The sequence below is a fragment of the Equus przewalskii genome, chromosome 10 (genome assembly GCF_037783145.1).
Source record: "Equus przewalskii isolate Varuska chromosome 10, EquPr2, whole genome shotgun sequence".
Classification (NCBI taxonomy): Eukaryota; Metazoa; Chordata; class Mammalia; order Perissodactyla; family Equidae; genus Equus; species Equus przewalskii.
Window position 1 is genome coordinate 58,821,692 of NC_091840.1, and position 27,636 is coordinate 58,849,327.

The window sequence follows — 27,636 nt, forward strand, 5'->3', positions numbered from 1 at the left end:
CGTATTTAATTTATTGAGGCTTGTTTTCTTTCCCAGTATATGGTCTCTTTGAGAATGTTCCATGTGCACTTGAGAAGAACGTGTATTCCACTGCTTTGTGATGGAATGTTCTATATATATATCTATTAAGTCCATCTGGCCTAGTGTTTCATTTAAGGCCAATGTTTCCTTGTTGACTTTCTGTCTGGAGGATCTATCCATTGATGTAAGCGGGATGTTAAAGTCTCCTACTATTGTGTTGCTGTCACTATCTCCCTTTAGGATCATTAATAATACTTGCTGTATACACTTTGGTGCTTTGACATTAGAAGTATATATATTAATAAGTGTACGTCTTCTTGGTGGAAGACATTATTATTATATAACATCTATCTTTGTTTCTTGTTATCTTTCTTGGGCTTGAGGTCTATTTTGTCTGATATAAGTATAGCTATACCTGCATTCTTTTGGTTGCCATTTGCTTGGAGTATCATCTTTCATCCCTTCACTCTGAGCCTACTCTTTAGAGCTGAAATGGGTCCTCTGGAGGCAGCATATTGTTAGGTCTTGTTTTTTAATCCATCCAACCACTCTGTGTCTTTTGACTGAAATTCAATCCATTGACATTTAGAGTGATCACTGATATATGAGGGCCTAATACTGCCATTTTATCTTTTGTTTTCTGGTTGTTCTATATTTGCAGTGTTTCCTTTTCCTTTATTTCTGTGTGGTATTTCAGTTTGATGGTTTTCTGTGACGTTTTTCTCTTTCTTTATGTTTTGTGACTCTGCTTTGATTTTTTGTTTTGTGGTTACCATGAGGTTTCTATAAAAGATCTCATAGATGACAATCCTTTTTCTGCTGAGGGCATCTTATCTCCAGTAACCTATGCAGGTTCCATTCTTTTCCTCTTTCTTTTCTATATTTTTGTTGCCATAAATTATGCTTTTTTGCATTACGAGTTTGTTACCAAATTGAAGTGGTTATAGTTATTTCAGATGCTTTCTTTCCCCTTAGCCTTTATATTTGTTTACTAACCTATTTCAATGTAGAGTTGTAATCTTCTGATTCTGTCTGCTCATTTATTACCTTGCTCAAGGCTTCACAAACGTTTGCCTTTTTGTTTCAGGTAGGAAGGATCCTTCCAACATTTCTTGTAAGGCAGGTCTAGTGATGAACTCCCTCAGTTTTTGTCTGGGAAAGCCTTTATTTCTCCTTCATATCTGCTGTGTAATTTTCTCGGTAGAATATTCTTGGCTGACAGTTTTTGTCTTTTAATATTTTGAATATATCATCCCACTCTCTCCTAGCCTGTAGAGTTTCTGCTGAGAAATTTGCTGATATCCTGATGGGGGTTCCTTTGCAAGTTATTTTCCTCCGTCTTGCCCCCCTTAATATTCTTTGTCATTGACTTTTGACAGTTTTAAAATAATGTGCCTTGGAGAAGGTCTTTTTGTGTTGAGATAACTAGGCATCCTATTAGCTTCATGTACATGTATATCCAGTTTCCTCCCCGGGTTTGGGAAGTTCTCAGCTATTATTTCTTCAAATAAGTTCTCTGTTCCTTTCTCCCTCTCTTCTTCTACTGGGATACCCATTATTCTTATGTTGCTTTTCCTGACTGAGACAGTATTTCTTGTAGAATTTCTTCATTTAAAAAAAAAAATCTTAAGAGTTCTCCTTGCTCTCCCACCTGAATCATTTCTAGATTTCTGTCTTTGAGCTTCCTAATTCTGTCTTCCATATGGTCTGCTCTATTTCCAATGCTTTCTACTTTATTTTTCATCTCATTAATTGTGTTCTTCAGCTCCGGAATTTCTGTTTGGTTTTTTTTTTTAGAGTTTCACTCTATTTGGTGAAGTACTCCTTCTGTTCATTAATTTTATTGAGCTCGTTGAACTGTCTTTCTGAGTTTTCTTCTAACTTGTGGAATTTCTTCATGACAGCTGTTTTGAATTCTCTGTCAGTTAGATCACAATCTTCTATGACTTCAAGTTTGGTTTCTGGAGAGTTGTCATTTTCTTTTTCTTCTACTGTCTTACTGTAGTTCTTCATGATACTTGATGAGTTGATCCTCCACTGGTGCATTTGTGGTAGTAACCACCTTTCTTATTTGGGTACAGCTTTGTTTATTTTGATTCTGAGCTGCTTCTGGTTATGTCTGAGGGCCTGCACTTTTCCACTGCCTCAGCCACAAGCACTGTCAGTGCCCTCCTTGTGTTGCTTGTGCCTCTGAGGTTGTTGGTGCCTGGCTGTTTATGATGTCACTGCAGTTGTGGGTGTCACCAGTGAGGTCATGAAGCTGTGAGTACCTCTTCTGCTTCTGGGGTTGCCTGGGTCTCATGTTCCCCCACAGGCTTCAGTGCTGCTGCCTTGTGCACCACCTGCACAGCTACTCCTAGGTTATCTGAGGGCGCTGGCAGCACCACTGCCAGGGGTGCTGAGTTCATGGGTGTCGCTGCCAGTGCCAGGAGCCCAAGGTCTTTTATGCAGCCCCAGATGCTAGTAGAGTCTGTGTCAAGGGTGTTGCCACTGGGGACTGGGTCAGGGGTTCTGCTGTGGCTACTGAAGCCTCAGGTCACAGGTGCTACCTGCCACCATTAGGGGAGGGGCAGGGGCTAAGCCACTAATGCCACTGCTGTTCCTGCAGCCTCTGGTTGCCAGCTCATGCCTGTATGGGGTTTTTTTGTTTGTTATTTTGCTGAGGAAGGTCTGCCCTGAGCTAACATCAGTTGCCAATCTTCCTTTATTTTGCTGAGGAAGATTTGCCTGAGCTTACATTTGTTGCCAGTCTTCCTCTTTTGGTATGTGAACCACCACCACAGCACGGTCACTGACAGATGAGTGGTGTAGGTCTATGCCCAGGAACTGAATCTGGGCTGCCAAAGCAAAGCATGTCAAACTTAACCACTAGGCCACAGGGGCTGGGCCTCTTGTGTGCTTTTTGAAAGCTCAGGGCATGGTACCACTGCCCCTGCTGGGAGTATTGCATTTTGGATGCAGTCATTGCTGCTGGAAAGACTGAGGTTGGAGTTGCAGCTGCCTGGGGAAAGGGATGGGGCTGGGTTGCTGGCACTGCTGTTTCCTAAAGCACCAGGTCACGTGTGCCACCTGCCACCACTAGGGGAGGGGCAGGGGCTAAGCTACTAATGCCATTGCTGCCTGGGGAGAGAGAGGGGGCTGGGTCACAGGTTCTGCTGTGGTTCCTGCAGCCTCAGGTCACAGGTGACACCTGCCACTGCTAGGGGAGGAACAGAGACTGAGCCATGATGCTACTGCTGCTCTTGCAGCCTCTGGTCTCCAGTTCTGTTGTATTTTTTTAAACTTTAGGTCGGAGCATCACCGCCACTGCTGGGTGCATCCACATTCTGGATTGCTGCTGCCAGGGGAGGGGTGGGGGCTGCTGCCCTAGTTCCACTGGCTCCCGCAGGTCCAATCCACCCACCTTCAGATGTGTAGCTGCATGGATCTGTCAGGTGTTCTGGTGTGCTATGCGGGGAGTTCTTTGCTGGTTAATGGATGTCCTGCTGGTTGCAACTTAGAGGGGAGTGACAAAGGGAACAACTCATTCTGCCATGATGCTGGTGACACTCTCCTCAAGGATAAAGTTCTATGTGTAAAGATATTCACTGAAACAACACTGGTGCTTTGAAAAACTGGAAACAGATGAAGAGTACAAGTACAGTGAAATGACTAAGTGAACACTGCTATATTCGAGTGCTGACTATACACAGGCAAATCAGATTTTCAACTATTTTTAGGAAAATCCTTTAAAAACATGAAAAAATGCTATGTGGTAATATTAAGTGAAAACAGCATACAACTGTGGAAAAATAAGCAAAGCAAAAAGATATGAAGGGGTGAGATCTAACTTGAGAGGGTTTTTAACTGGTAAGTTTAGCATGTTCTCCTTTAGTATGATTACACACTATTTGGATTTAATTCTACCATTTAATTTTGTATTATTTATAATGCTTTCTTTTTGTTTCTTTATCTTCTTTATTTTCACTGCCTTCTGTTGGATTGATCATGTTTTCTTAATTCCCATTTCAGCTCTGCTAGTGGTTTCGAAATATATTCTATTTCCTCTCTCTTGGTTATTTCCCTTAAAATGTCAACATGCACACTGACTTAAAAAAATTAAGTTAATCACTATCTCTTAACCTCTTCCTTGGTAATACCTAGATTGCTTTAAATAAGAAGACCTTCTCCCAATCTCGCCTCTTATTGCCATACTGTATTTTATTTCTGCCTTATTTTTGCACTGTGAAACTTGATCTCATTTTTTGTTTGCAATCAATGCTAGTTTAGATTTATCCATATTTACCAATTTCTTTGCTCACCATTATTTTGACAGTGTTTTTTCCTTGAAGGTCTATGAATGGTGCTGTCCCTCAGTCTTTGCTGGAAAATGTCTTTTAATTTGCCCTCTTTCTTGAGCAATAGCTTAGCTAGCTAAGGGCTGACATTATTCTCTCAGCACTTTGATATTGTCTCACAGTCTTCTTGTTTTTATTGCTGTTGTTGAGGTGTGAGGCCTCCGACTTTGTTCTTTTCCAGGATTGTTTTGACTATTCAGAGGTCCCTTGCATCTCCATATGAATTTTAGGATCAGTTTGTCCAGTTTGCAAAAAAGCCCAGTTCGAATTTTGATAGGTTGCACTGAATCTGTAAATTAACTTGGGGGCATTGTCACTGTAACAATATTGAGTCTTCTCATACATGAACATGGGAAATCTTTCCATTTATTAGGTTTTCTTTCATTTCTTTCAACAACGTTTTGTAGTTTTCAGTATACAAGTCTTGCTCTGCTTTGGTTGAATTTATTCCTAAGTATTTTAATTTTTTGGTGCTGTGGTGAATGGAATTGCTTTCTTAATTTCATTTTCAGATTGTTCATTGCTGGCATTATAGAAATAGAACTGATTTTTGTGTACTGATATTGTATCCTATAACTCTGCAGAACTAATTAGCTCTAGGTATTTTAGTTTTTTTGTTTTTGCACATGCATGTGGAGTTTTTACAGTTTTCTATATATAAAGTCATGTCATTTGCAAATGCAGATAGTTTTCTTTCTTTCTTTCCAATATGGATGCCTTTTATTTCTTTTTCTTGCCTAATTGCCCAGGCTAGAATCTCCTAAAGTGTTCATTCCGATTTCTGAATATTCAGACTCCTTTGTCTGTCTCTGTCTCTTGTCAAATATCTCTGAATATTACATCCCCACCAGTGTCTCTATTCTCTCCCTGTGGAATTCCTACTAGATAGATAATGGACCCATATCTTTCATATATTCCATCTCTACTTTTTCCCATTTTTATTTATTGTGGTAAAATACACATAACATAAAATTTATCATCTTAATCATTTTTTCCCTTCTTACTCCAGTAATTATATATGGTATATATATATATATTTTATCACTTTAATTATTTTAAGGGTACAGTTCAGTGGTATTAAATACATTCATAATGTTGTGCAACCAATACTACCATCCATCTCCATAACTCTTTTCATCTTGTGAAACTGAAACTCTACACACATTAAACAATAACTTCCCTCCCATCTCCCCCCAGCCCCTGGCAACCACCATTCTTAGTTTCTGTCTCTACAATTTTTGACTACTCTAAGTACCTCAAATAAGTGGAATCATACACATATTTGTCTTTTTCTGACTGGCTTATTAACTTAGCGTAATGTCCTCAAGGTTCATCAGTGTTACAGCATGTGTCAGAATTTCCCTCCCTTTAAGGCTGAATGATAACTCCACTGCATGTACACATCACACTTTGCTTATCCATTCATCTGTGGGTGGACATCTGGGTTGCTTCCACCTTTTGTCTCTTGTGAATAATGCTGCTATGAACATGAGAGTGAAAATATTTCTTCCAGATCCTGCTATCAATTCTTTTGGCTATATACTCAGAAGTGGAATTGCTGGGTCATATGATAATTTTACTTTTAATTTTTTGAGGAACCACCACACTTTTTTCCACAGTGGCTGCATCATTTTACATTCATTCCAAACATCGCACAAGGGTTCCAATTTTTCCACTTTCTCACCAACGCTTGCTATTTTCTGGGTTTTAAAAAAAATAGCAGTCCTACTAATGGATGTGAGGTGGTATCTCAATGTAGTTTTTTGTAATCATTTCCTAATAATCAGTGATGTTGAGCATCTTTTCATGTACTTATTGGCTACTGGTGTATTTTCCTTAGAGAGATATCTATTCAAATTCTTTGCCCATTTTTCAATCAGGTTGTTTTTTTGTTATTGAGTTTTAGGAGTTCTCTATATATTCTGGATATTAATCCCTTATCACATAGAGGACTTCCAAGTATTCTCTCCCATTCTGTTAGGTTGCCTTCTTACTCTGTAGATATTGTCTTTTGATATACAAATTTTAAAATTTTTCATGAGGTCCAATTTGTCTATTTTTTCTTTTGTTGCCTATACCTTTGGAGTCATATCAAAGAAATCACTGCCAAATCCAATGTTGGGAAGATTTTGCCTTAGGTTTTCTTCTAAGAGTTTTACTGTTTGAGGTCTTATGTTTAGGTTTTGATTCTCTTTGAGTTAATTTCTGTATATGGTGTTAGATGAGGGTCCCGCTTCATTCTTTTGCATGTGGACATTCAGTCATCCCAGCACCATTCATTGCAGAGGCTGTCCTCCCCACTGGATAGACCTGGTGTCTTCGTCAGAAATCATTTGATCACACGTGCAAGGTTTTCTTTCTGTGCTCTCTATTCTATTTCATTGGTCTACATATCCAATTCCATCTAGTTACATGTCTTAATTTTATTCTGGGAATTTCCACAGATCTATCTTCAAGTTCATTATTTGTTTTTTCAGCTTTAACTAACCTTCTGTTTATCATGTCTATTAAGTATTACATTTCTAGGGCTATATTTCCTATTTTTGAAAATTCTACTTGGTTCTCTTCCAAACATCATTCTTTTGGTTTCAATTCCTTCTTTTATGTTTAATGGTTTTAAACATAATACTTTTCTTTTCTCTTTCTGGTTATTATACCATCATCTCAAATTTGAATTCTAATTCTCCTGTTTGTTGCATCTGTTAACTCTTGCTCACGATGGATTATTTCTTTGTATTTTATAATTTTTATTGTAAGCTTGCCACTATTGTGGCTTGCTTTTTCCAGGGGAATAAATGAAGAATTATTGCCTCAGTGTCTCTAACAAAAGGCAGCCTGTGACAAGAAGCAGAAAGTGGAATGGTGGCTGCCAGAAGCCGAGGGCAGGAGGGATGGGGAGCTGCTTAATGAGCATAGAGGTTCAGTTCTGCAAAATGAAAAAGTTCTGGAGATTGGCTGCACACAATGTGAAGGTACTTAACACTACCAAACTGCACAGTTAAAGGCAAATGTATGCTATGTGTATGTTACCACAATTAAAAATAAAAAAGAAGCCTGTGACAGAGCAGGCAGAAAAACAGAAAATCTGCAGATAGGACAGAATTAGTAGATAGATATTGTTTCTCACACACCTATAAACAAGCTCTAGCATCACCATTTAAAAACAGAAGCAAAACGGAAACCCTCCCTCCAACACATATTGCCCACCACCAACAACCAGACTCTGGACAGGACTGTCCACCCGGCAGTCTCCGCCCTCCACCTCCCTTGAATGTCCATGCCTTTCAATGTGGCTCTCACTCCTCATCACGCCATAATGTCTCTAACGACGCTAAATCCAAGGGACACTTTCCAACCCTATCTTCAGATACCTCTCAGCAGCCCTCCACTCAGTCGTCATTCTCGCTGTGAATCATTCTTCATGGCTGCTTCCTCCACATGTTCTCTTGGTTTTCCTTCCTTACTGGCCTGCTCTGTCTCTTGGCTGGGTTTTCATTCTATTCCTGACCTCTACACGTTGGGGCTTGCTCCTAGACACTCTTCCTTTTCATTCCTAGATGACCACATCAGCTCCTGCTACTTCTTTTTTCATTTTTAAGATGAAAAAATACTCTGGGCTGGCCTGGTGGTGTAGCGGTTAAGTTCGCATGCTCCACTACGGTGGCCCGGGGTTCACTGGTTCAAATCCTGGGCGCAGACCTATGCACCGCTTATCAAGCCATGCTGTGGCAGGCATCCCACATATAAAGTAGAGGAAGATGGGCACAGATGTGAGCTCAGGGCCAATCTTCCTCAGCAAAAAGAGGAGGACTGGTGGCAGATGTTAGCTCAGGGCTAATCTTCCTCAAAAAAAAAAAAAAAAAGACAAAAAAAACCTTGGAAACAAAAATGGCTCATAATCCCTCTGCCCAGATGACCTCTGTTGATCTTAAAAAAAAAAAAGAAAAGAAAAAAGAAACAAACAAAACAAATGGAATATTTGTACAGGTTTGGAATATTCAAAAAGCACCAAAACGTAAAAGGCATCACCAGCACACAGTTGTTCAAGCCAGAAACTCTGGCGTCATTTGCGATTCCTCCCTTGCCTTCCACATCCAAACCCTGGTCATGCCCGGTCACTTCTACTTCTACAACATAACTAATTCATCCACTTTTCTCCTCCACCAGCAGCCTCCTGCTTGCTCCCCTGGATGATTCCAACTGCGTCCTTCCAGGGGTACCCACTCCCATACCTGCTCTCCTCTAAGCCAGCCGCTACACGACAGCTAGAAGCACGTCGCATCCTTCTTTCCTCACCAGGCCCTCAGCTGGGTTCCCATTTCCGGTCCCTGATCCTGCCAAGTGCTCTTTTTCATCTTGGAACCTTTGCTCAGGCTACCCAGTCAGCTCTCACCCTTGGGCTTCCCTGCCTGGCTTCCTCTCAGCTTTCAAGCCTCAGCTTAAATAGCAACTCAGAAGGACCCTTCATGACTGTCCTATCTAAAAAGCTATCAGTCTCCAGCTTGATGCATCTCAGGCCTCTTTTTGCTTCTTTTATGGTACGATGTTATACATATTTGTAATGCTCTTCTGCATCTGTTTACTTGTTTATCTCTGTCTCCCCACCAGAGCACAAGCCCTGAGAGGGCAGGGACTGCCTCCGATGTACTCTCCTTGTATCCTAGCACCAACTCCATATTTGCTGAATAAACACGCCAGGCATTGTGCTACGTGTTTCACCTCCAATACGTTATTCGATTTTCATCTGCAAAGTAGGTATTTTTTCCCATTTTTGTCTATAAGGAAACTGAAGCTCAGAAAGATTAAGTAATGAGCCAATGGTCACACAGTTGGGGAGCAGCAGGGCCAAGACTCAAACCCAGTGTGTCTGGCTCCAAAACCCATGCTCTCTCCACTACGCTGTGCTCTCTTCGTGCTGTCTGAGTCCTCTCTCCTTGGAGCATGGCATGGCGGGCATTCAACATGTTGGCTGAGTGGATGCAACGACAAGAGCCCACCAGAGTCTATGCAGAGAAGGTGCTGAGTCTCAACCTGGAGGTTCTTACCAGGTAGGCTGCAGAGATCAGTTCATAAATGATGGCCTGGGCTCCAAGTTCTGTCACATTAATCAGTCCTGAAACGTTGGCACATACACACACAAAGCACATTTCGAAAAGTAGGTTAAAGCAACATTTTCCTTATGAAACTAGAACATATCTTAATTTAAGAGAAGCGAAGACTCCCCCAGAAGCATAACCCAATGGAAGAATTCACCATCTGTGCAGAGGAGAACCCAGACAGCCATCCCCAGGAAGTTGCCAAGAACTCAGCAGCTAAGATGTGATACAGGTTCATTCTACAAGCCCATGCTCCACCAGGGAACGAAACGGCAGGTATAAAGTAGAAAACAATGAGGTTCCTGGAGTTCAGGGAGATGGAGGGTCACAATGTGGGAGGGGAGGGATGGAAGGCAGTAGAACTCTATATAGAACTGATGGGACTATTGGCAAATTCAAGTGTCCACAGAAACTCTAACATCAATTATTATCATCCTCTCTCTGTTGTTTTCTCTATTACTTTACTAGCAATAAGATGGCTAGGTGAATACCTATGACCAAAATTGTTACAGTTCTCATAGGAACATGGATCATGTCTAAAACAGCCAAATCACTCACTGTGTGTTTACAAACGTCTTAAAAACTTGGCATCATGCCTGCAAAAAATGAGCGGAAGCAGAAGACGGTGTGAGAGTCGGGAGGCCCAGATGCTGGCGTTTGTCCTCCTGCTCCACGACCGCGGCAAAACGCTTGCCAGCAGCCTTCCCTTCCCAATCTACAAAATGAAGGGCAGCGAGGGCACCCAACCTGAACATGTTGTGGTCGGACAAGGGTTTAAACCTATACTGCAAACTTCCATGAAAGCCTGAAGAAACGGAGAGGAAGAAGTTAAACATATTTCCTGCAAAGCTCTGGAGACATGATTAGCAGGCTGTTGTTACGTTTTGACTAAACCGCTGACAAACCTGCAAGGAAGGTTCCGATCTCAAAGGTCCACCACTCGATGCACAACATGAACATACTGGGAACAGCCAGCCGGATGTAGGAGTCCCACTCCTGGAAACAGTCCCCAGTCCAACCTGGAGGACAGGGAAGAAAGCAGGCACTTACTGTTCAACAGCCTCTGATATCAACAATTTTATTCCACATACCCGCCTCCTCCAATGGCCAGAGACTTGGAATAACTGCAGTTCTCTAGAAAAATAATGGATTTTAACGATGTCAAACAAGACGAGAGTTTGAGACGGCAGGAGTAGAGCTGGCAACACTTAGTGAAACCGAAGTGACGTATATGCCCTATCACCTACACATTTCACTCCTGCTCTAAATGACAGAGAAACTTTTGTAGAGCTCCAGAAGAAAACACGGAGGATGTTCACTGTGGCAGGGTGTGGTTGTGGGACATTGGGGCCATCAAGGGAACCATCACCAGGGAACTAGAGAAGTAAAATATGGTGGTAGATGCATATTATAGTTCAAAGCAGAACACTGGATGTACAAATGGCAACGTAGTTAGATCTGAAGATACATTGTGCTGGGCTGGCCCAGTGGTGCAGCGGTTGAGTTCACACGCTCTGCTCCAGCAGCCTGCAGTTTGCCGGTTCGGATCCTAGGTACAGACCTACGCACTGCTCATCAAGCCATGCTGTGGCAGGCGTCCCACATATAAATGGAGGAAGATGGGCACAGATGTTAGCTCAGGGCTAATATTCCTCAAAAAAAATAGTTTTAATAAATAAAAATACATTGTGCTAACAGGCAACAAAAGTAAAAATGGATAAATTGGACTACATCAAAATTTAAAACTTCTGTGTGTCAAAGGACACAATCAACAGAGTGAAAAGGTAACCCACAGAATGGGAGAAAATATTTACAAATCATATACCTGATAAGGATATCTGGATATCATAATATCCAGATTATATAAAAACTCCTAGAATTCAACAACAATAAAAATCCAATCAAAAAATGGGCAAAGCAGTGGCATAGTGGTTAAGTTTGCACACTCCACTTTGGCAGCCTGGGGTTCACCAGTTCAGATTCTCGGCACAGACCTATGCACTGCTTATCAAGCCATGCTGCAGCAGGTGTCCCACATATAAAGTAGAGAAAATGGGCATAGATGTTAGCTCAGGGCCAATCTTCCTCAGGAAAAAAAAAAGTGGAGTTTTGGCAGCAGATGTTAGCTCAGGGATAATCTACTTAAAAAAAAAAATGGGTAAAGGACTTGAATAGACATTTCTCCAAAGAAGATATACAAACAGCCAAAAATCACAGAAAAAATGCTCAACATCACTAATCATTAGGAAAATGCAAATCAAAACTACAATAAGACGTCATCTTACACCCATTAGAATGGGTGCTTTAAAAAAAAAACAACAGAAAATAACAAGCATTGGCAAGGATGTAGATAAGCTGGAACACTTGAGCTCTGTTGTTAGGAATGGAAAATGGTGCAGCCACTATGAAAAAAAAGCATGGTGGTTCTTCAAAAACTTAAAAGTAGAAATTACCACATGATGCAGCAATATCACTTCTGGGTATACATACAAAAGAATTGAAAGCAGAATCTCAAAGAGATATTTGTACACCCGTGTTCATAGCAGCACTGTTCACAATAGACAAAAGGCGGAAGCAACCCACGTACCGACTGACAGATGAATGGATAACAAGATGCGGTATACACATACAATGGAATTATTATTCAACTTTAAAAAGGAAGGAAATTCTGACAAACGCTATAAAGTGGATGAACTTGGAAGACATCATACTTAGTGAAATAAGCCAGTCACAAAAAGACAAATACGGTACAATTTCACTTATATGAGGTATCAAGAGTAGTCAAATTCACAAAGATGAAAGTAGCATGGTGGTTATCGGGCGATGAGGAGAGGGGGAACAGCGAATTGTTTAATGGGTATAGAGTTTCGGTTTTGCAAGATGGGAAAGTTCTGGAGATGGATGGTGGTGATGGTTGCATGACAATGTGAATGTGCTTAATGTTACTTAACTGCACACTTAAAAATGGTTAAGATGGTAAATTTTATGTCATGTATATTTTACTACAATTTAAAAAAACAACAACAAAACATTGTGCTACATCAGAGGTCCACAAACTTTTCCTGTAAAGAGCCACATAGTAAATAGTTTCAACTTTACAGGCCAAATGGTCTCTGTTGCCACTACTCAGCTGTGCTGTAGCAAAGCAAAAGCAGCCACGGGAAATCCATAAATGACAGACACAGCTGTGTTCCAATAAAACTTTATTTACAAAAGCAAGCTGCGGGCCAGATTCGGGTTGTGGGCTGTAGTTTGCCAACCTCTGTGCTAAGTGAAGAAATTTATGGAAAAGAAAAATCTAAATTATAGTCTTGTTGTTAGTGCCATCCAGTTGATTCTGACTCCTAGCAACCCTGTCTACAGCAGAGCATAAGCCCGCCTGGTCTTTTTGTGCCATCCCCTCATCTTCTGGTGCTCTATCAGACAAAGCTCTGCTGCTATCCACAGGGTTTTCATGGCCAATTTTTTCAGAAGTGGGTGGCCAGTTCCTTCTTCCTAGCCTGTCTAGTCTGGAAGCTCTGCTGAAACCTGTTCACCATGGGTGACCCTGCTGGTATTTGAATAATGGTGGCATCACAGCAACACGCAGCCACCACAGTATGACAACCTACAGAGGGTAGTTTCATTCCTTGACGGAGAAACAAACTGGGCTGCAGCAGTGAAAGCACCGAATCTTAACCACTAGACCACAAGGGTAGGTAAACTATGATACTATTAGGTGAATATAAATATATACACAGACCAAAAAAAAAAGTTTCACATTTTTCAAAGATACATATTAAAAGACATATATCAAACACAGAGAGGGTACATTGTGGGAGGAGAATGGGAACTGAAAAATGAGGGGAGAAATACCCTAAAATGAGAAAGAGACTGTATAAGGAATGATGACATCAGTGTGCCATGAATTTGAGTAGAAGAAACTCAATGCTTTGTATCTAAGGTCCAGGACAAGAGAGGGAGAGAAAGTGGAGGAAGAAGATAGGCATTGAAAAACAGTGAGGAATTTCTATAACATAAGAGCAAAGAAACGCACCAAGAGCTACGTTGCCACTCACCTTATTGGGTCTCAGGGGAAGCAGAGAGCCTGGGACCTACCCCGTACCCCCAAATTTTGAGGTGAAGGTTTGAGAGAAGAACAACATCAAGAATCAATACAGAATGAGCCACGTGGATTGCGTGATGACTGTGGATGATGGGAAGGGTAGAGGGTTACAGCATAAGCCCCAGTGAGCAGGGAGTGTTGGGAGCCAAGAAAGCACTGCCCCCAGTCTGTTCCCCATCTAAAACCCAGAAAACCTGCCTCCTAGCCTGAAGTCATGAGCACAAACAAGCTGCCTATCCCAAGCCATGAGCGGAAACAGTCACAATGTATAGGAGAGGACTTGAACCTGAAGTACAGACACAGGGAGGAAACCCTGAGCTAAGAAACTGGATTTGGAACAGATATATTCCATAAGACCTGAGCAGACACAGCATGTCCAAAAATGGACACGGCATGTGTGTGACTCACAAGGAAGACAACTCCCTTGGAAAATAAGCTCATAGACAAAGCTATAAAGAAGCCAGTCAAAACCACAGTTTGAGGGGACAGGCATCACTCAGACGATGCTTAGTGAAATTAAGCACTGTATTCAACACATCTAAGATGTCATTATGAGCCACAAAGAATCTGCCAATTAAATTATGACATAATATTTTAGCATATCAATTGAAAGAGGAGTTCCAATTTTAAAGACATTAAAATGCAAAACAATGAGTCTTAGAATTAACAAAATGTGGGTATATGTATGTTCCATGACCCAGGATATAAACAAATAAGAGATCCAATGCCAGGAAAGAAATGTCACAAAACCAACACATGAAAGATTTCACACCTGATGAAGTAGAAATGATAGGGTAATCTGAAAAAAATGTTAAATAAACATCCTTAAAGTGTGCCAAAGAAGGAAGTTTTGAAATAAGGAAAGGAAGATATAAAAAAGAACCAAGTAAAATCTTAGAAATGAAAAATACAATTGTTGAAAATTAAAGCAATAAATGAATCAGAAACTAGACAAGACACGGCTTAAAAGATAATTAGTAAACTGAGAGACAGAAATGAGAAAATCAGAGACAGCACCAAGATGGCAACATAGGTAGACTCTGAACTCACCTACTCCCATGGACACAACCAATTTACAACTACTCTTGGAATAATTACTCCTGAGAGAGAACTGAAAACTGGATAAAAAGAACCCCCACAACAAGGGACAGTTTTGACTGAGGTGGAAGAGGCAGAAATTCCTTTCTAGAGAGAAAAAAGCCATCTTTGAGACACAGCACTTCAAGGCCAGCCAGGAGCAATTGTAAGGTATGCAGCCCTCCCTGGAGGAGTGGGGGAACTGAGCAGGGGAGTGTTACCACAATAAGCAGCTCTTGGACTCAGCACAACTGAGACAAGTGTCGTAATATCTGGCTTTGCTGGTTATTAACTATAATAGGGATTACTCCCCAGAAAAGCTATCAAATGGGGAAAGAAAAGCCTGCTCTTAAAGGGCCCACGTGCAAAATCACCCATTCCAGGAAGCAACCTAAAATCACTAGAAAGAAAGGCACATAGTCCTTTGATGAAAAGAGACTCACTTGGGTCAGCATCATGGCAGAGTGAGTTCTGCTGGTGATCTCTCCCCTCCACCATACAATCAAAAAGACATTCATACTCCAACAGAGAAATCCACACAACACAGAAGACGTCTGAGAGACCCATGCAGCAGAGGGTGGAGACGCTGGAGCCTCCCTCAGAGGAGGTGGAACAGGGTAAGAAAAAACTTTGCTCCCTCCCCAAAGACTGTGATTCGGGACAGCAGGCAACCTCAGAGAGGGAAGCAAGGGGGGAGGGGATATCCGTTCATGGGAACATCAAAGATCCCTGAAAGCCCTTGCAACCTAGGGGAAAGCCCCTACCAAGGTAACAGCTAATGTGGGGGTGACCTCATCAAGCCAACACTCCAGGAGAACAGATGGCAAGGGCAGAGTGAGAAAACTCCGAGAGCATACAGAAGCAAGCGCCCCACCCCCAACCCACCCAGTGCCAGCTCCAGTGCCTGGGATCCCAGCAGCACACAGAGGGCTCAGAATACGCAGCTCTTGAGCCTGACCCAGTGGCAACAGGCGGTAACTGCAATCAAATAATACCATGATGTGCAAAAACACAGCCACACCCTATAGGAGTATCAAAAATTACATTAAATCTCCAGACAAGGGAGAAAATGACAAGTATCAAGAAATCAGACCTGAGGACACAGAAATATGTAATCTAAATAACAGAGAATTCAAAATAGCTATCATCAAACAACTCAATGAGTTAAAAGAGAATGTAGAGAAACAATTCAACAAGTTCATGAGCTACTTCACAAAAGAGCTTGAAACTATAAAGAAGAATCAATCAGAAATATTGGAGAGGAAAGACACAATCAATGAGATAAAACAAAATATGGATTCCCTGAATGCTCGAGCAGACATCACAAAGGAGCAAATCAGCATAATTGAGAATAGACATATTGAAATGCTCCAGATAGAGGAGGAGAGAGAATTAAGACTAAAAAGAAATGAGCAAAGTCTCAGAGAAATATCTGACTCAATTAGGAAATGCAATATAAGAATAATAGGTATTCCAGAGGGAGAAGAGAGGGAAAATGGAGTAGAAGGCTTGTTCAAAGAAATAATATCAGAGAACTGCCCAAACCTAGGGAAGGAGATGGAAATCCATGTGGAAGAGGCTATTAGATCTCCTAAATATGTCAATGTAAAAAGACCTACTGCAATGCATATAGTAGTGAAACTGGCAAAACTGAATGACAAAGAAAATACACTAAGTGCAGCAAGGCAGAAGAAAACAACCTACAAAGGAACCCCCATCAGGCTTTCAGCAGATTTCTCTGCAGAAACCTTACAGGCTAGGAGAGAGTGGAATGATATATTCAAATCTTTGAAGGACAAAAACTTTCAGCCAAGAAAACTCTATTCACCAAAAATATCCTTCAGATATGATGGAGAAATAAAAACTTTGCCAGATAAGCAAAAGCTAAGGGAGTTCAGAGCCACAAGACCCCCCAACAAGAAATTCTCAAAAAGGCCCTCACACCTGAAAAAAAGAAAAAGGAGAAAGGGGTTACAAAGCACGGAGTAAGGAGATAAATAGGTAGACAGAATCAGAAAATTGTAGCTATACATCAGAACGGTTAGCAAATACTCAAGTATAACATTAAAGATAAAGGGAAGGAAAACACCAAAAACAAAGATAATCATGTCATTTTAACCACAAACTCACAACACAAGATTGAATAAGATGTGAGAAAAACAACTTAGGAGGGGAAGAGGAAAGGCACTGAATCACTTTAGTCTAAGCAAACAAGAGGCCATTAGGAAAGGGACTATCTTATCCATGAGATTTTGAATACAAACATCAGGGTAACCACTAAACAAAAAAGCAGAACAGAGACACAAATAATAAATAAGGAGGATACAAAGAAACACCACATAAAAAACTACATAACTCAATTGGTAGACTAAAACACACAGGATGAGAAACAAAGGAAATGCAAGAGAACCAGAAAATGAGTGATAAAATGAAAGCATTAAGCCCTCATATATTGATAATCACCCTAAACATAAATGGTTTGAATTCTCCATAAAAAGACACAGAGTGGCGAGATGGATTAGAGAACAAGAACCACCAATATGCTGCCTCCAGAAAACACATCTCAGTTCCAATGACAAACACAGGCTGAGAGTGAAGGGGTGGAAGATGATACCCAGGCTAATGGCAAACAAAAAAAAGTAGGTGTTGGATACTTATATTAGAAAAAGTAGACTTCAAGATAAGACAGGTAAAGAGAGACAAAGAGGGGCAGTATATAATGATTAAAAGGACACTCTACCGAGAAGACATAACACTTATAAATAACCACCCACCCAACACAGGAGCTTCAAAGTACATAAAGCAACTATTAACAAACCTAAAAGGAGATATTAATAACAACACAGTAATAGTAGGGGACCTCAACACTCCACTTACATCAAGGGACAGATCATCCAGACAGAAAATCAACAAGGAAACAGTGGAATTAGATGAAAAGCTGGACCAGTTGGACTTAACAGATATATACAGGACATTCCATCCACAAACAGCAAAAAACACATTCTCTCAAGTGTGCATGGAACATTCTCAAGGACAGACCGTATGTTGGGAAACAAGGCAAGCCTCAATAAATGTAAGAATATTGAAATAATAACAAGCATCTTTACCACTCACAATGCTATGAAGCTGGAAATTAATTAGAAGAAAAAAGCAGAGAAAGGGACAAAGACATGGAGACTAAACAACACAGTATTGGACAACAAATGGATCACTGAAGAAATCAAAGGAGAAATCAAAAAAAATATCTGGAGACAGATGAAAATGAAAACATACCATACCAATTCATATGGGATGTAGAAAAAGTCGTACTTAGAAGGAAATTCATCACAATACAGGCTCACCTTAACAAATAAGAAAAATCTCAAATAAGTAATCTCAAACTACATCTAACTGAATTAGGAAAAGAGGAACAAACAGAGCCCAAAGTCAGCAGAAGGAGAGAAGTAATAAAAATCAGAGCAGAAATAAATGCAATTGAAACAAAAAAGGCAGTAGAAAGGATCGATGAAAGAAAGAGCTGGTTCTTTGAGAAGTTAAACAAAATTGACAAACCCCTAGCCAGACTTACAATGAAAAAAAGAGAGAAAGCTCAAGTAAGTAAAATTAGAAATGAAAGAGGAGAAATAACAACGGATACCACAGAAATACAAAGGATTCTAAGAAAATACTTTGAAAAGCTATATGCCAACAAAATGGACAATCTAGAAGAAATGGATAAATTATTAGACTCTAACAACCTCCCAAAGCTGAATCAAGAAGTAGATAATCTGAATAGACCAATCACAGGTAAAGAGATTGAAACAGTAATCAAAAGCATTGCCCAAAAAATAAAAGCCCAGGACCAGATGGTTTCCAGGAGAATTCTACCAAACTTTCAGAGAGAACCTAATACCTGTCCTTCTCAAGCTATTCCAAAAAATCAGGGAATATGGAACACTTCCTAACACATTCTACGAGGCCAACATCACTCTGATACCAATGCCTTACAAGGACAACACAAAAAAGGAAAACTACAGGCCAATATCACTGATGAACATAGATGCAAAAATCCTCAACAAAATATTGGCATACCAAATACAGCAATATATCAAAAAGATCATACATTACGATCAAGTGGGATTTATACCAAGGACACAGTGATGGTTCAACATCTGCAAATCAATCTCATCTCAATTGATGCAGAGAAAGCATTCGACAAGATCCAACACCCATTTATGATAAAAACTCTTGACAAAATGGGGCTAGAAGGAAATTACCTCAACATAATAAAGGTCACATATGACAAACACACAGCTAACATCATACTCAATGGGGAAAAACTGAATGCCATCTGAGAACAGGAACAAGACAAGGATGCCCACTATCACCACTCTTATTCAACATAGTACTGGAGGTTTTGGCCAGAGCAATTAAGCAAGAGAAAGGAATAAAAGGAATCCAAATAGGGAGTGAAGAAGTGAAACTCTTGCTGTTTGCAGATGACATGATCTTATATATAGAAAACCCTAAAGGGTCCATCGGAGAACTTTTAGAAATAATTAGTAACTGCTGTAAAGTTGCAGGGTACAAAATCAACTTACAAAAATCAGTTGCATTTCTATAGTCTAATAACGAACTTACAGAAAGAGAACTCAAGAATACAATTCCATTTATGCTCACAACAAAAAGAATAAAATATCTAGGAATAAGTTTAACCAAGGATGTGAAGAACTTACACGATGAAAACCATAAGACATTATTGAAAGAAACAGATGATGACCTAAAGAGATAGAAAGAGATTCCATGCACATGGATTGGAAGAATAAACATAGTTAAAATGTCCATACTACCTAAAGCAATCTACAGATTCAGTGCAATCTCAATCAGAATCCCAATGACATTCTTCACGGAAATAGAACTAAGAATCCTAAAATTCACATGGAGCAACCAAAGACCCCGAATTACTAAAGCAATCCTGAGAAAAAGGAACAAAGCTGGAGGCATCACAATCCCTGACTTCAAAATGTACTACAAAGCCATAGTAATCAAAACAGCATGGTACTGGCACAAAAACAGGCACACAGATCAGTGGAACAGAACTGAAAGCCCAGAAATAAAACTACACATCTACAGACAGCTAATCTTTGACAAAGGAGCCAAGAACATACAATGGAGAAAAGATAGTCTCTTCAATAAATGGTGTTGGGAAATCTGGACAACCACTTGCAAAAGAATGAAAGTAGACCATTATTTCACGCCTTACACAAAAATAAACTCAAAATGCATCAAAGACTTGAAGATAAGTCCTGAAACCATAAGACTCCTGGAAGATAATATAGGTAGTATACTCTTTTTCATTGAACTTAAAAGGATCTTTTTGAATATCATGTCTTCTCAGACAAGGGAAACAAAAGAAAAAATAAGCAAGTGGGACTTCATCAGACTAAAGAGCTTCTTCAAGGCAAAAGAAACTAGGACCAAAACAAAAAGACAACCCACCAACTGAGAGAAAATATATCCAAATAATATTATCTCACAAGTGGTTAATCTCCATAATATATAAGGAACTCACAAAACTGAACAATAAAAAAAAAAAACAGCCCAATCAAAAAATTGGCAGAGGATATGAACAGACATTTTTCCAAAGAAGATACACAGATGGCCAATAAACACATGAAAAGATGTTCAACATCACTAATCATCAGGGAAATACAAAATCAAAACTATACTAAGATACCACCTTACACCTGTTAAAATGGCTATAATCACCAAGACTAAAAATAATAAATGTTGGAGAGGGTGTGAAGAAAAGGGAACCCTCATACACTGCTGGTCTGAATGCAAACGGGTGCAGCCGCTATGGAAAACAGTATGGAGATTCCTCAAAAAACTAAAAATAGAACTACCATATGATCAAGCTATCCCACTACTGGGTATCTACACAAACATCTTGAAATTAACAATCCAAAGTAACATGTGCACCCCTATGTTCATTGCTGCACTATCCACAATAGCCAAGACATGGAAACAATCCAAGTGCCCACTGACGGATGATTGGATAAAGAAGATGTGATATATATACACAATGGAATACTATTCAGCCATAAAAGAGACAAAATTATCCCATTTGCAACAACATGGATGAACCTGGAGGGAATTATGTTAAGCAAAATAAGCCAGACTGGGAAAGACAAATGCCAGACAATTTCACTCATATGTGGAATATAAACAAACGCATGGACAAAGAAAACAGTTCAGTCATCACCAGGGGAAGGGGGGTGGGGAGTGGGCACAGGGGGTGAAGGGGAGCACTTATGTGGTGACGGACAAGAAATAATGTACAACTGAAATTTCACAATGATGTAAACTATTATGAAGTCAAGAAAGAAAAAGACACTCACTTGATAGGCTCTGGGTGCATCTCAGTGAGAAGTGAGACCTCTCCAGGGACTGAGACATTGGCAGCAGCCATTACTGTGACCTAATACAGGCAAGCTGACACAGACTCTGGCAGATTCCATTGGAGTTCTTCCCCTGGCCTGTTAGCACAGGGGTCTGCCACACCAACTAGAGCAGTGATTTAATCCAGCTCAGCCAGGGCAGGCAGTCTGCCCGTGGGGCTGGCCCCACCCAACAGCAAGCCCTCAGGCAACTTGTGGGCCCACAGAGGTGGGGTGCCTGGAACCTGGACAGCAGGTGAGTGGGCCCGCCTCTGTGGGGCACAGCATTTGTGAGGGGCAGGCCTACATTGGTGGAGTGTGTGGGGCCTCAGCAGTGGATCCACTTTAGTGGGTCAGGGCATGTGCGTGGGGCAGGACTGTGTTGATGGGGTGTGTGGTCCTGCAAGCAGTGGGGCTTGTCAGCTGCAGCAGACTTGTGCTTCTCTAATAGCCACATAGGGGATCAGCCCCACCTTCCAAAGCCTGAAACAAATGAGTGCTCCCACACTTGGGCTGGCTCCACTCAGCAACAATCCTGGGAGAGAGCTGACAAGAGCCTTGCAGGCTGGAGGCCTACAACAATTGTAAGCCCCTGAGTCTAGCAACCAGCCATGCTGGGGACCTACTCACTTAACAGAAAAATTGCAACAGGAATGTGCTATTAGACCTTACAGCCAATTGTGCTGGGGCTCCCCATGCCTGATAAAAATGACTGACAGGACCGTGGCAGACACATGCTGCTGCGCATTACAACCAGCCAGGTAGGGGGACAGCCTAGCCTCCCCAGGCACCTGCAGCAAGAGCAACTCTGCCACAACAGAAAGACACACGTAGCCCACATGGAGACACTCCTGGAGCACTTGGAACTGGTGATGAGAGGGAAGCACACTGCTGGGCCTCATAAGGCATCTCTTTCATAAGGCCACCTCTCCAAGATAGGGAGACGTAGCTGACCTACCTAATACGTAGAAATAAGCACAGAGAAAGAGGCCAAATGAGGAGACAAAGGAATATGTTCCAAGCAAGGTAACAGGACAAAACCCCAGAAAAAGAAGTAAACGAAACAGAGATAAACAATCTACCTGACAAAAAGTTCAAACAAAGAGTCATAAGGATGCTCACTGATCTTAGGGGAAGAATGGATGAATTCAGTGAGAACTTCAACAAAGAATTGGATATAAAAAAGAACCAATCAGAAATGAAGACTACAATACTGGCAATGAAAAATTCACTAAAGGGACTCAATAGCAGACTACGTGATACAGAAGAATGGATCAACGAGCTGGACAAATACTAGAGACAATCACTCAAGCTGAACAGATAAAAGAAAAAAGAATTAAAAAGAATGAGGACAGTCTAAGGGACCTCTGGGACAACATCAAGTGCACCAACATCTGTATTATAGGTGTCCCAGAAAGAGAAGAGAGAAATAAAGAGGCAGAGAATCTATTTGAAGAAATAATACTGAAAACGTTCCTAACCTTCTAAGGAAGGAAACAGACATCCAGGTACAGGAAGCACAGAGAGCACCAAATAAGATAAACCCAAAAAGGCCCACAGTAAGACACATTATAATTAAAATGTCAAGAATTAAAGAGAGAGAGAATCCTAAAAGCTGCAAGAGAAAGGAAACAAGTTACATACAAAGGAAACTCCATAAGGCTATCAGCTGCCTTCTCAGCTGAAACCTTACAGGTGAGAAGGGAGTGGCATCATATATCTAAAGTGCTGAAAGGGAAAAACCTACAGACAAGAATACTCTACCCAGCAAGGTTATCATTCAGAATGGAAGGAGAGATAAAGAGTTTCCCAGACAAGCAAAAACTAAAGGAGTTTATCACCAAGAAATCAACCTTATGAGAAAGGCTAAAGGGAATTATTTAAGTGGAAAAGAGAAGACCACAAATAGGAATAAGAAAATTATTTTTTAAAGAAGCAATAAAATCAGTGGTAAAGGCAAATATACAGTAAAGGTAGCAGATCAACCACCTATGAAGCTAGCCTATGAAGGTCAAAAGACGAAAGTACTAAAATTATCTATTTCCATGATAAGAGGGTAATGGAGACAAATGCACAAAAAAATAAGAGGTTAAATGTGATATCAAAAAAAAAATGTTGGAGGAAGGGAGTAAAAGAGTAGAGCTTTTAACGAGAGGTCAAACTAAAGCGACCATCAACTTAATACAGACTGCTATAAACGTAGGTTATTATATATGAACCTCATGGTAATCACAAACCAGAAACTTATGACAAATACACAAGAAATTGAGAGAGGAATCCAAGCATAATACTAAAGAAAGCCATAAAACCAACAGGGAAGAGACCAAGAGAAGAAGAAAGGAACAGAGAAGAACTACTAAAACGTTCAGAAAAAAAGTAACAAAATGTCAATAAGCACATTCTTATCAATGACTACTTTAAATGTCAATGGACTAAATGCTCCAATCAAAAGGCATACAGTGGCCAACCAGATAAAAAAATAAGACCCATATATATGTTGCATACAAGAGACACACTTCAGACCTAAAGACACTCACAGACTCAAAGTGAAGGGATGGAAAAAGATACTCTATGCAAATAGCAATGAAAAGAAAGCTGGGGTAGCAATACTTACATCAGACAAAATAGACTTTAAACCAAAACTGTAACAAGAGACAAAGAAGAGCACTACATAATGATAAAGGGAACAAGCCAACAGGAGAATGTAACACTTGTAAATATCTATGCACCCAACATAGGAGCACCTAAATATATAAAGCAATTATTAACAGACATAAAAGGAGAAATAGACAGCAACACAATAATAGTAGGGGACTTTAACACTCCACTTACACCAATGGATAGATCATCCAAACAGAAGATCAATAAGGAAACACTGGCCTTAAATGACACATTAGACCAGATGGACATAGTAGATATATACAGTACATTCCATCCAAAAACTGCAGAATACACATTCTGTTAGAACGCACATGGAACATTCTTCAGGATAGACGACATATTAGGCCACAAAACAAGCCTCAATAAATTCAAGAAGACTGAAATACTACCAAGCATCTTTTCTGACCACAATGGTATGAAACTAGAAATCAACTACAGGAAGAAAATAGGAAAAGCTGCAAATATGTGGAGATTAAACAAAATGCTACTGAATAATGATTAGGCCAACAAAGAAATCGAAGGAGAAATCAAAAAATACTTGGAGAAAAACAAAAATAAAAACACAACATGCCAAAATTTATGGGATACAGCAATAAAGGCCTACCTTAACAAACAAGAGAAATCCCAAATAAACAATCTAACAGTGTACCTAAAGTAACTGGAAAAAGAAGAACAAACAAAGCCCAAAATCAGTAGGAGGAAGGAAATAATAAAAATCAGAGCAGAAATAAATGAAACAGAGACTAAAAAAAAACAATAGAGAAAAATCAATGGTAAGAGCTGGTTCTTTGAAAAGATAAACAAAACTGACAAACCTTTAGCTAGACTCAGCAAGAAAACAAGAAGGCTCAAACAAATAAAATAAGAAATGAAAGAGGAGAAATTATAATGGACACCTCAGAAATACAAAGATTACAGAGTGTTGGAAGTCCTAGCCAGAGCAATCAGGCAAGAAAAAGTAATAAAAGGGATCCAAATTGAGAAGGAAGAAGTGAAACTGTCACTATTTGCAGACGACATCATTTTATATATAGAAAACCCTAAAGAGTTCACCAAAAAACTTTTAGAAATAATAAATGAATATGGCAAAGTTGCAGGACACAAAATCAACATACAAAAATCAGTTGTGTTTCTATACTCTAACAATGAAGTAGAAGAAAGAGAAATTAAGAATACAATCCCATTTACAATTGCAACAAAAGAATAAAATACCTAGGAATAAACTTGACCAAAGAGGTGAAAGATGTACACTGAAAACTATAAAACATGGTTGAAAGAAATAGAAGACACAAAAAAATGGAAAGATAGTCTATGCTCTCGAATTGAAAGAATTAACATAGTTAAAATTTCCACACCTCCTAAAACAATCTAAAGATTCAGTACAATCCCTATCAAAGTTCTAATGACATTTTTCACAGAAATAGAACAAAGAATCCTAAAATTTATATGGAACAAGGAAAGACCCCGAATAGCCAAAGCAATCCTGGGAAAAAATAACAAAGCTGAAGGCATCACACTCCCTAATTTCAAAACACACTACAAAGTCATAGTAATCAAATAGTGTGGTACTGGCACAAAAACAGACACACAGATCAGTGGAACAGAATTGAGAGCCCAGAAATAAACCCACATATCTATGGACAGCTAATTTTCAACAAAGGAGCCAAGAACATACAATGGAAGAAGCAAAGTCTCTTCAATAAATGGTGCTGGGAAAACTGGACAGCCACAAGCAAAAAAAAATTCTGACTAAGCAAGGGAAACAAAAGAAAAAATAGACAAATGGGACTACATCAAACTAAAAAGCTTCTACACAACAAAAGAAATCATCAACAAAATGAAAAGACAACCTAAAAATTAGGAGAAGATATTTGGAAACCATGTATCTGATAAGGGGTTAGTATCAAAATATACAAAGAACTCATACATCTCAACAACGAAAAAACTAACCCAAATAAAAAATGGGCAAAAAATGTGAACAGAGATTTTTCCAAAGAAGATATACAGATGGTCACAGGCACATGAAAACATGTTCAACATCCTAATTATCAGGGAAATGCAAATCGAAACTACAATGAGATAGCACCTCACATCTGTCAGAATTGCTATATTAACAAGATAGGAAATAACAAGTGTTGGAGAGGATGTGGAGAAAAGAGAACTCTGATTCACTGCTGGTGGGAGTGCAAACTGGTGCAATCACTATGGAAAACAGTATGGAGAGTCCTCAAAAAATTAAGAATAGAACTACCATATGATCCAGCTGTTCCACTGCTGGGTATTTATCCAAAGAACATGAAAACACAAATGCATAAAGATATACGCACCCCTATGTTCACTGCAGCATTATTCACAATAGCCAAGACTTGGAAGCAACCTAGATGCCCATCAAGGGATGAATGGATAAAGAAGATGTGGTATATTTAGACAATAGAATACTTCTCAGCCATAAAAAATGATGAAATCTTGCCATTTGTGACAACATGGATGGACCTCAAGGGTATTATGCTAAGTGAAATAAGTTAGAGGGAGAAAGTCAAATACCATATGATCTTACTCATACACAGAAGATAAAAACAACAACAAACAAACATGTAGTGTCAGAGATTGGACTGGTGGTTGCCAGTGGGGACGGGGGGAGGGAGGAGGGCGAAAGGGGTGAATAGGCACATGTGTGTGGCGGTGGACTGTAATTAGTGTTTGGGTGGTGAACATGACGTAATATACACAGGAATCGAAATATAATGACATACAACTGAAATTTATATGTTATAAACCAAGGTGACCGCAATTAAAAAATACATATAAAATTTTTTTAAAAAGAAAACAGAAAATCTCTCAATGCACAGCACAAAGAGTTGCAGAGAGAGAACAAATGAAAGAAAAATGAGGAGATATGGAAGATATCTGCCTGCAAAGGGAAGAATAGTTAGAAATGGAGACAAATAGTAGGAAAAAAGCTAAAATTTTTCCAGAACTTAATAGAGGCCCTCAGATTAAGAAAGTTTACCAAATGCCTACAAGATAATTTTTTTTAAATCCTCAAGTGACCATGCTGTAGTATAAAAAGGAGAAAGAGAAAATCTTTAAAACTATGAGAGAAAATACTTCATTGTCTACAAAGCAAAGACAATCAGGTTTATGGTGGACTTATCACCACGAACAAGAAGGAAAAAGTGTAATACCAGCAATGCAAAATTACTATCAACTTAGATTTTTATACCCAGCAATATTTAAGCAAGAGAATAAGATGAAGACTTTCTTTTAAACATTTAAAGACTAAGAATTTACTCTTTACTGAAAGAATTTGCCGAAAGAACTACTGAAAGACGTATTTCAGAAAGAATAAAAATAAATCCAGGAGGAAGGAATGAGATTCAAGAAGCAACAGTGAAGAAATTAACTTATAAAACATGTTGATAAATCTAAATATAACAAAATAATATTTTAGTAGAACTTTTAAAAATCTGGAACTAAACTTCTAATTGACAATAATATGGAAGACAGGACTAGGAGAGAGGAAATTAACATGTGCTGTCCTATTTGGGAAGAGGACAGAGATAAGAAAAATCATGTATTTCAAAATATTACAATGAGCGTTACAGTTGCCTGTCCAACCACCACCCCTCCTTCTCTTGGAAATTCCTCACTCTCATCCAGGTACCCACAGTTCCCTTGCACACCATACTGAAATACCTACCCTTGGACTTCCAGTTACATGAGCCAGTTTAACCTTTTAACCTTTAATGTTTAAGCTAGGTTGAACTGGTTGTTTTACTTTTAGCTTACAGCTGAATGCATCCTGATACAAGGATGCATATTAAAAATTTAAGAATATTTGAAACCCCCAATGTAATAGTTGATTCGATTGAGAATCATCAGTGGAAGCTAAAACCATTGGATAAAAGGTTACTGGAGAA

The 27,636-nt window shown here is 39.6% G+C and overlaps 1 protein-coding gene across 4 annotated transcripts in view; it reads right to left on the minus strand.

Annotated features, from left to right (window-relative positions):
• The window catches only part of LOC103544033 (multidrug and toxin extrusion protein 2-like), an 89,679-nt gene that overhangs the window by 39,009 nt on the left and 23,034 nt on the right, over positions 1 to 27,636 (minus strand). For all 4 annotated transcript variants that reach the window (XM_070563579.1, XM_070563577.1, XM_070563576.1 and 1 more), the window contains 2 exons: positions 10,360 to 10,473; positions 9,404 to 9,471 (listed from right to left, as the gene is read on the minus strand). In XM_070563579.1, coding sequence (XP_070419680.1) covers positions 9,404 to 9,471; positions 10,360 to 10,473 — 182 coding nt within the window. The remainder of the gene's footprint in view (positions 1 to 9,403; positions 9,472 to 10,359; positions 10,474 to 27,636) is intronic.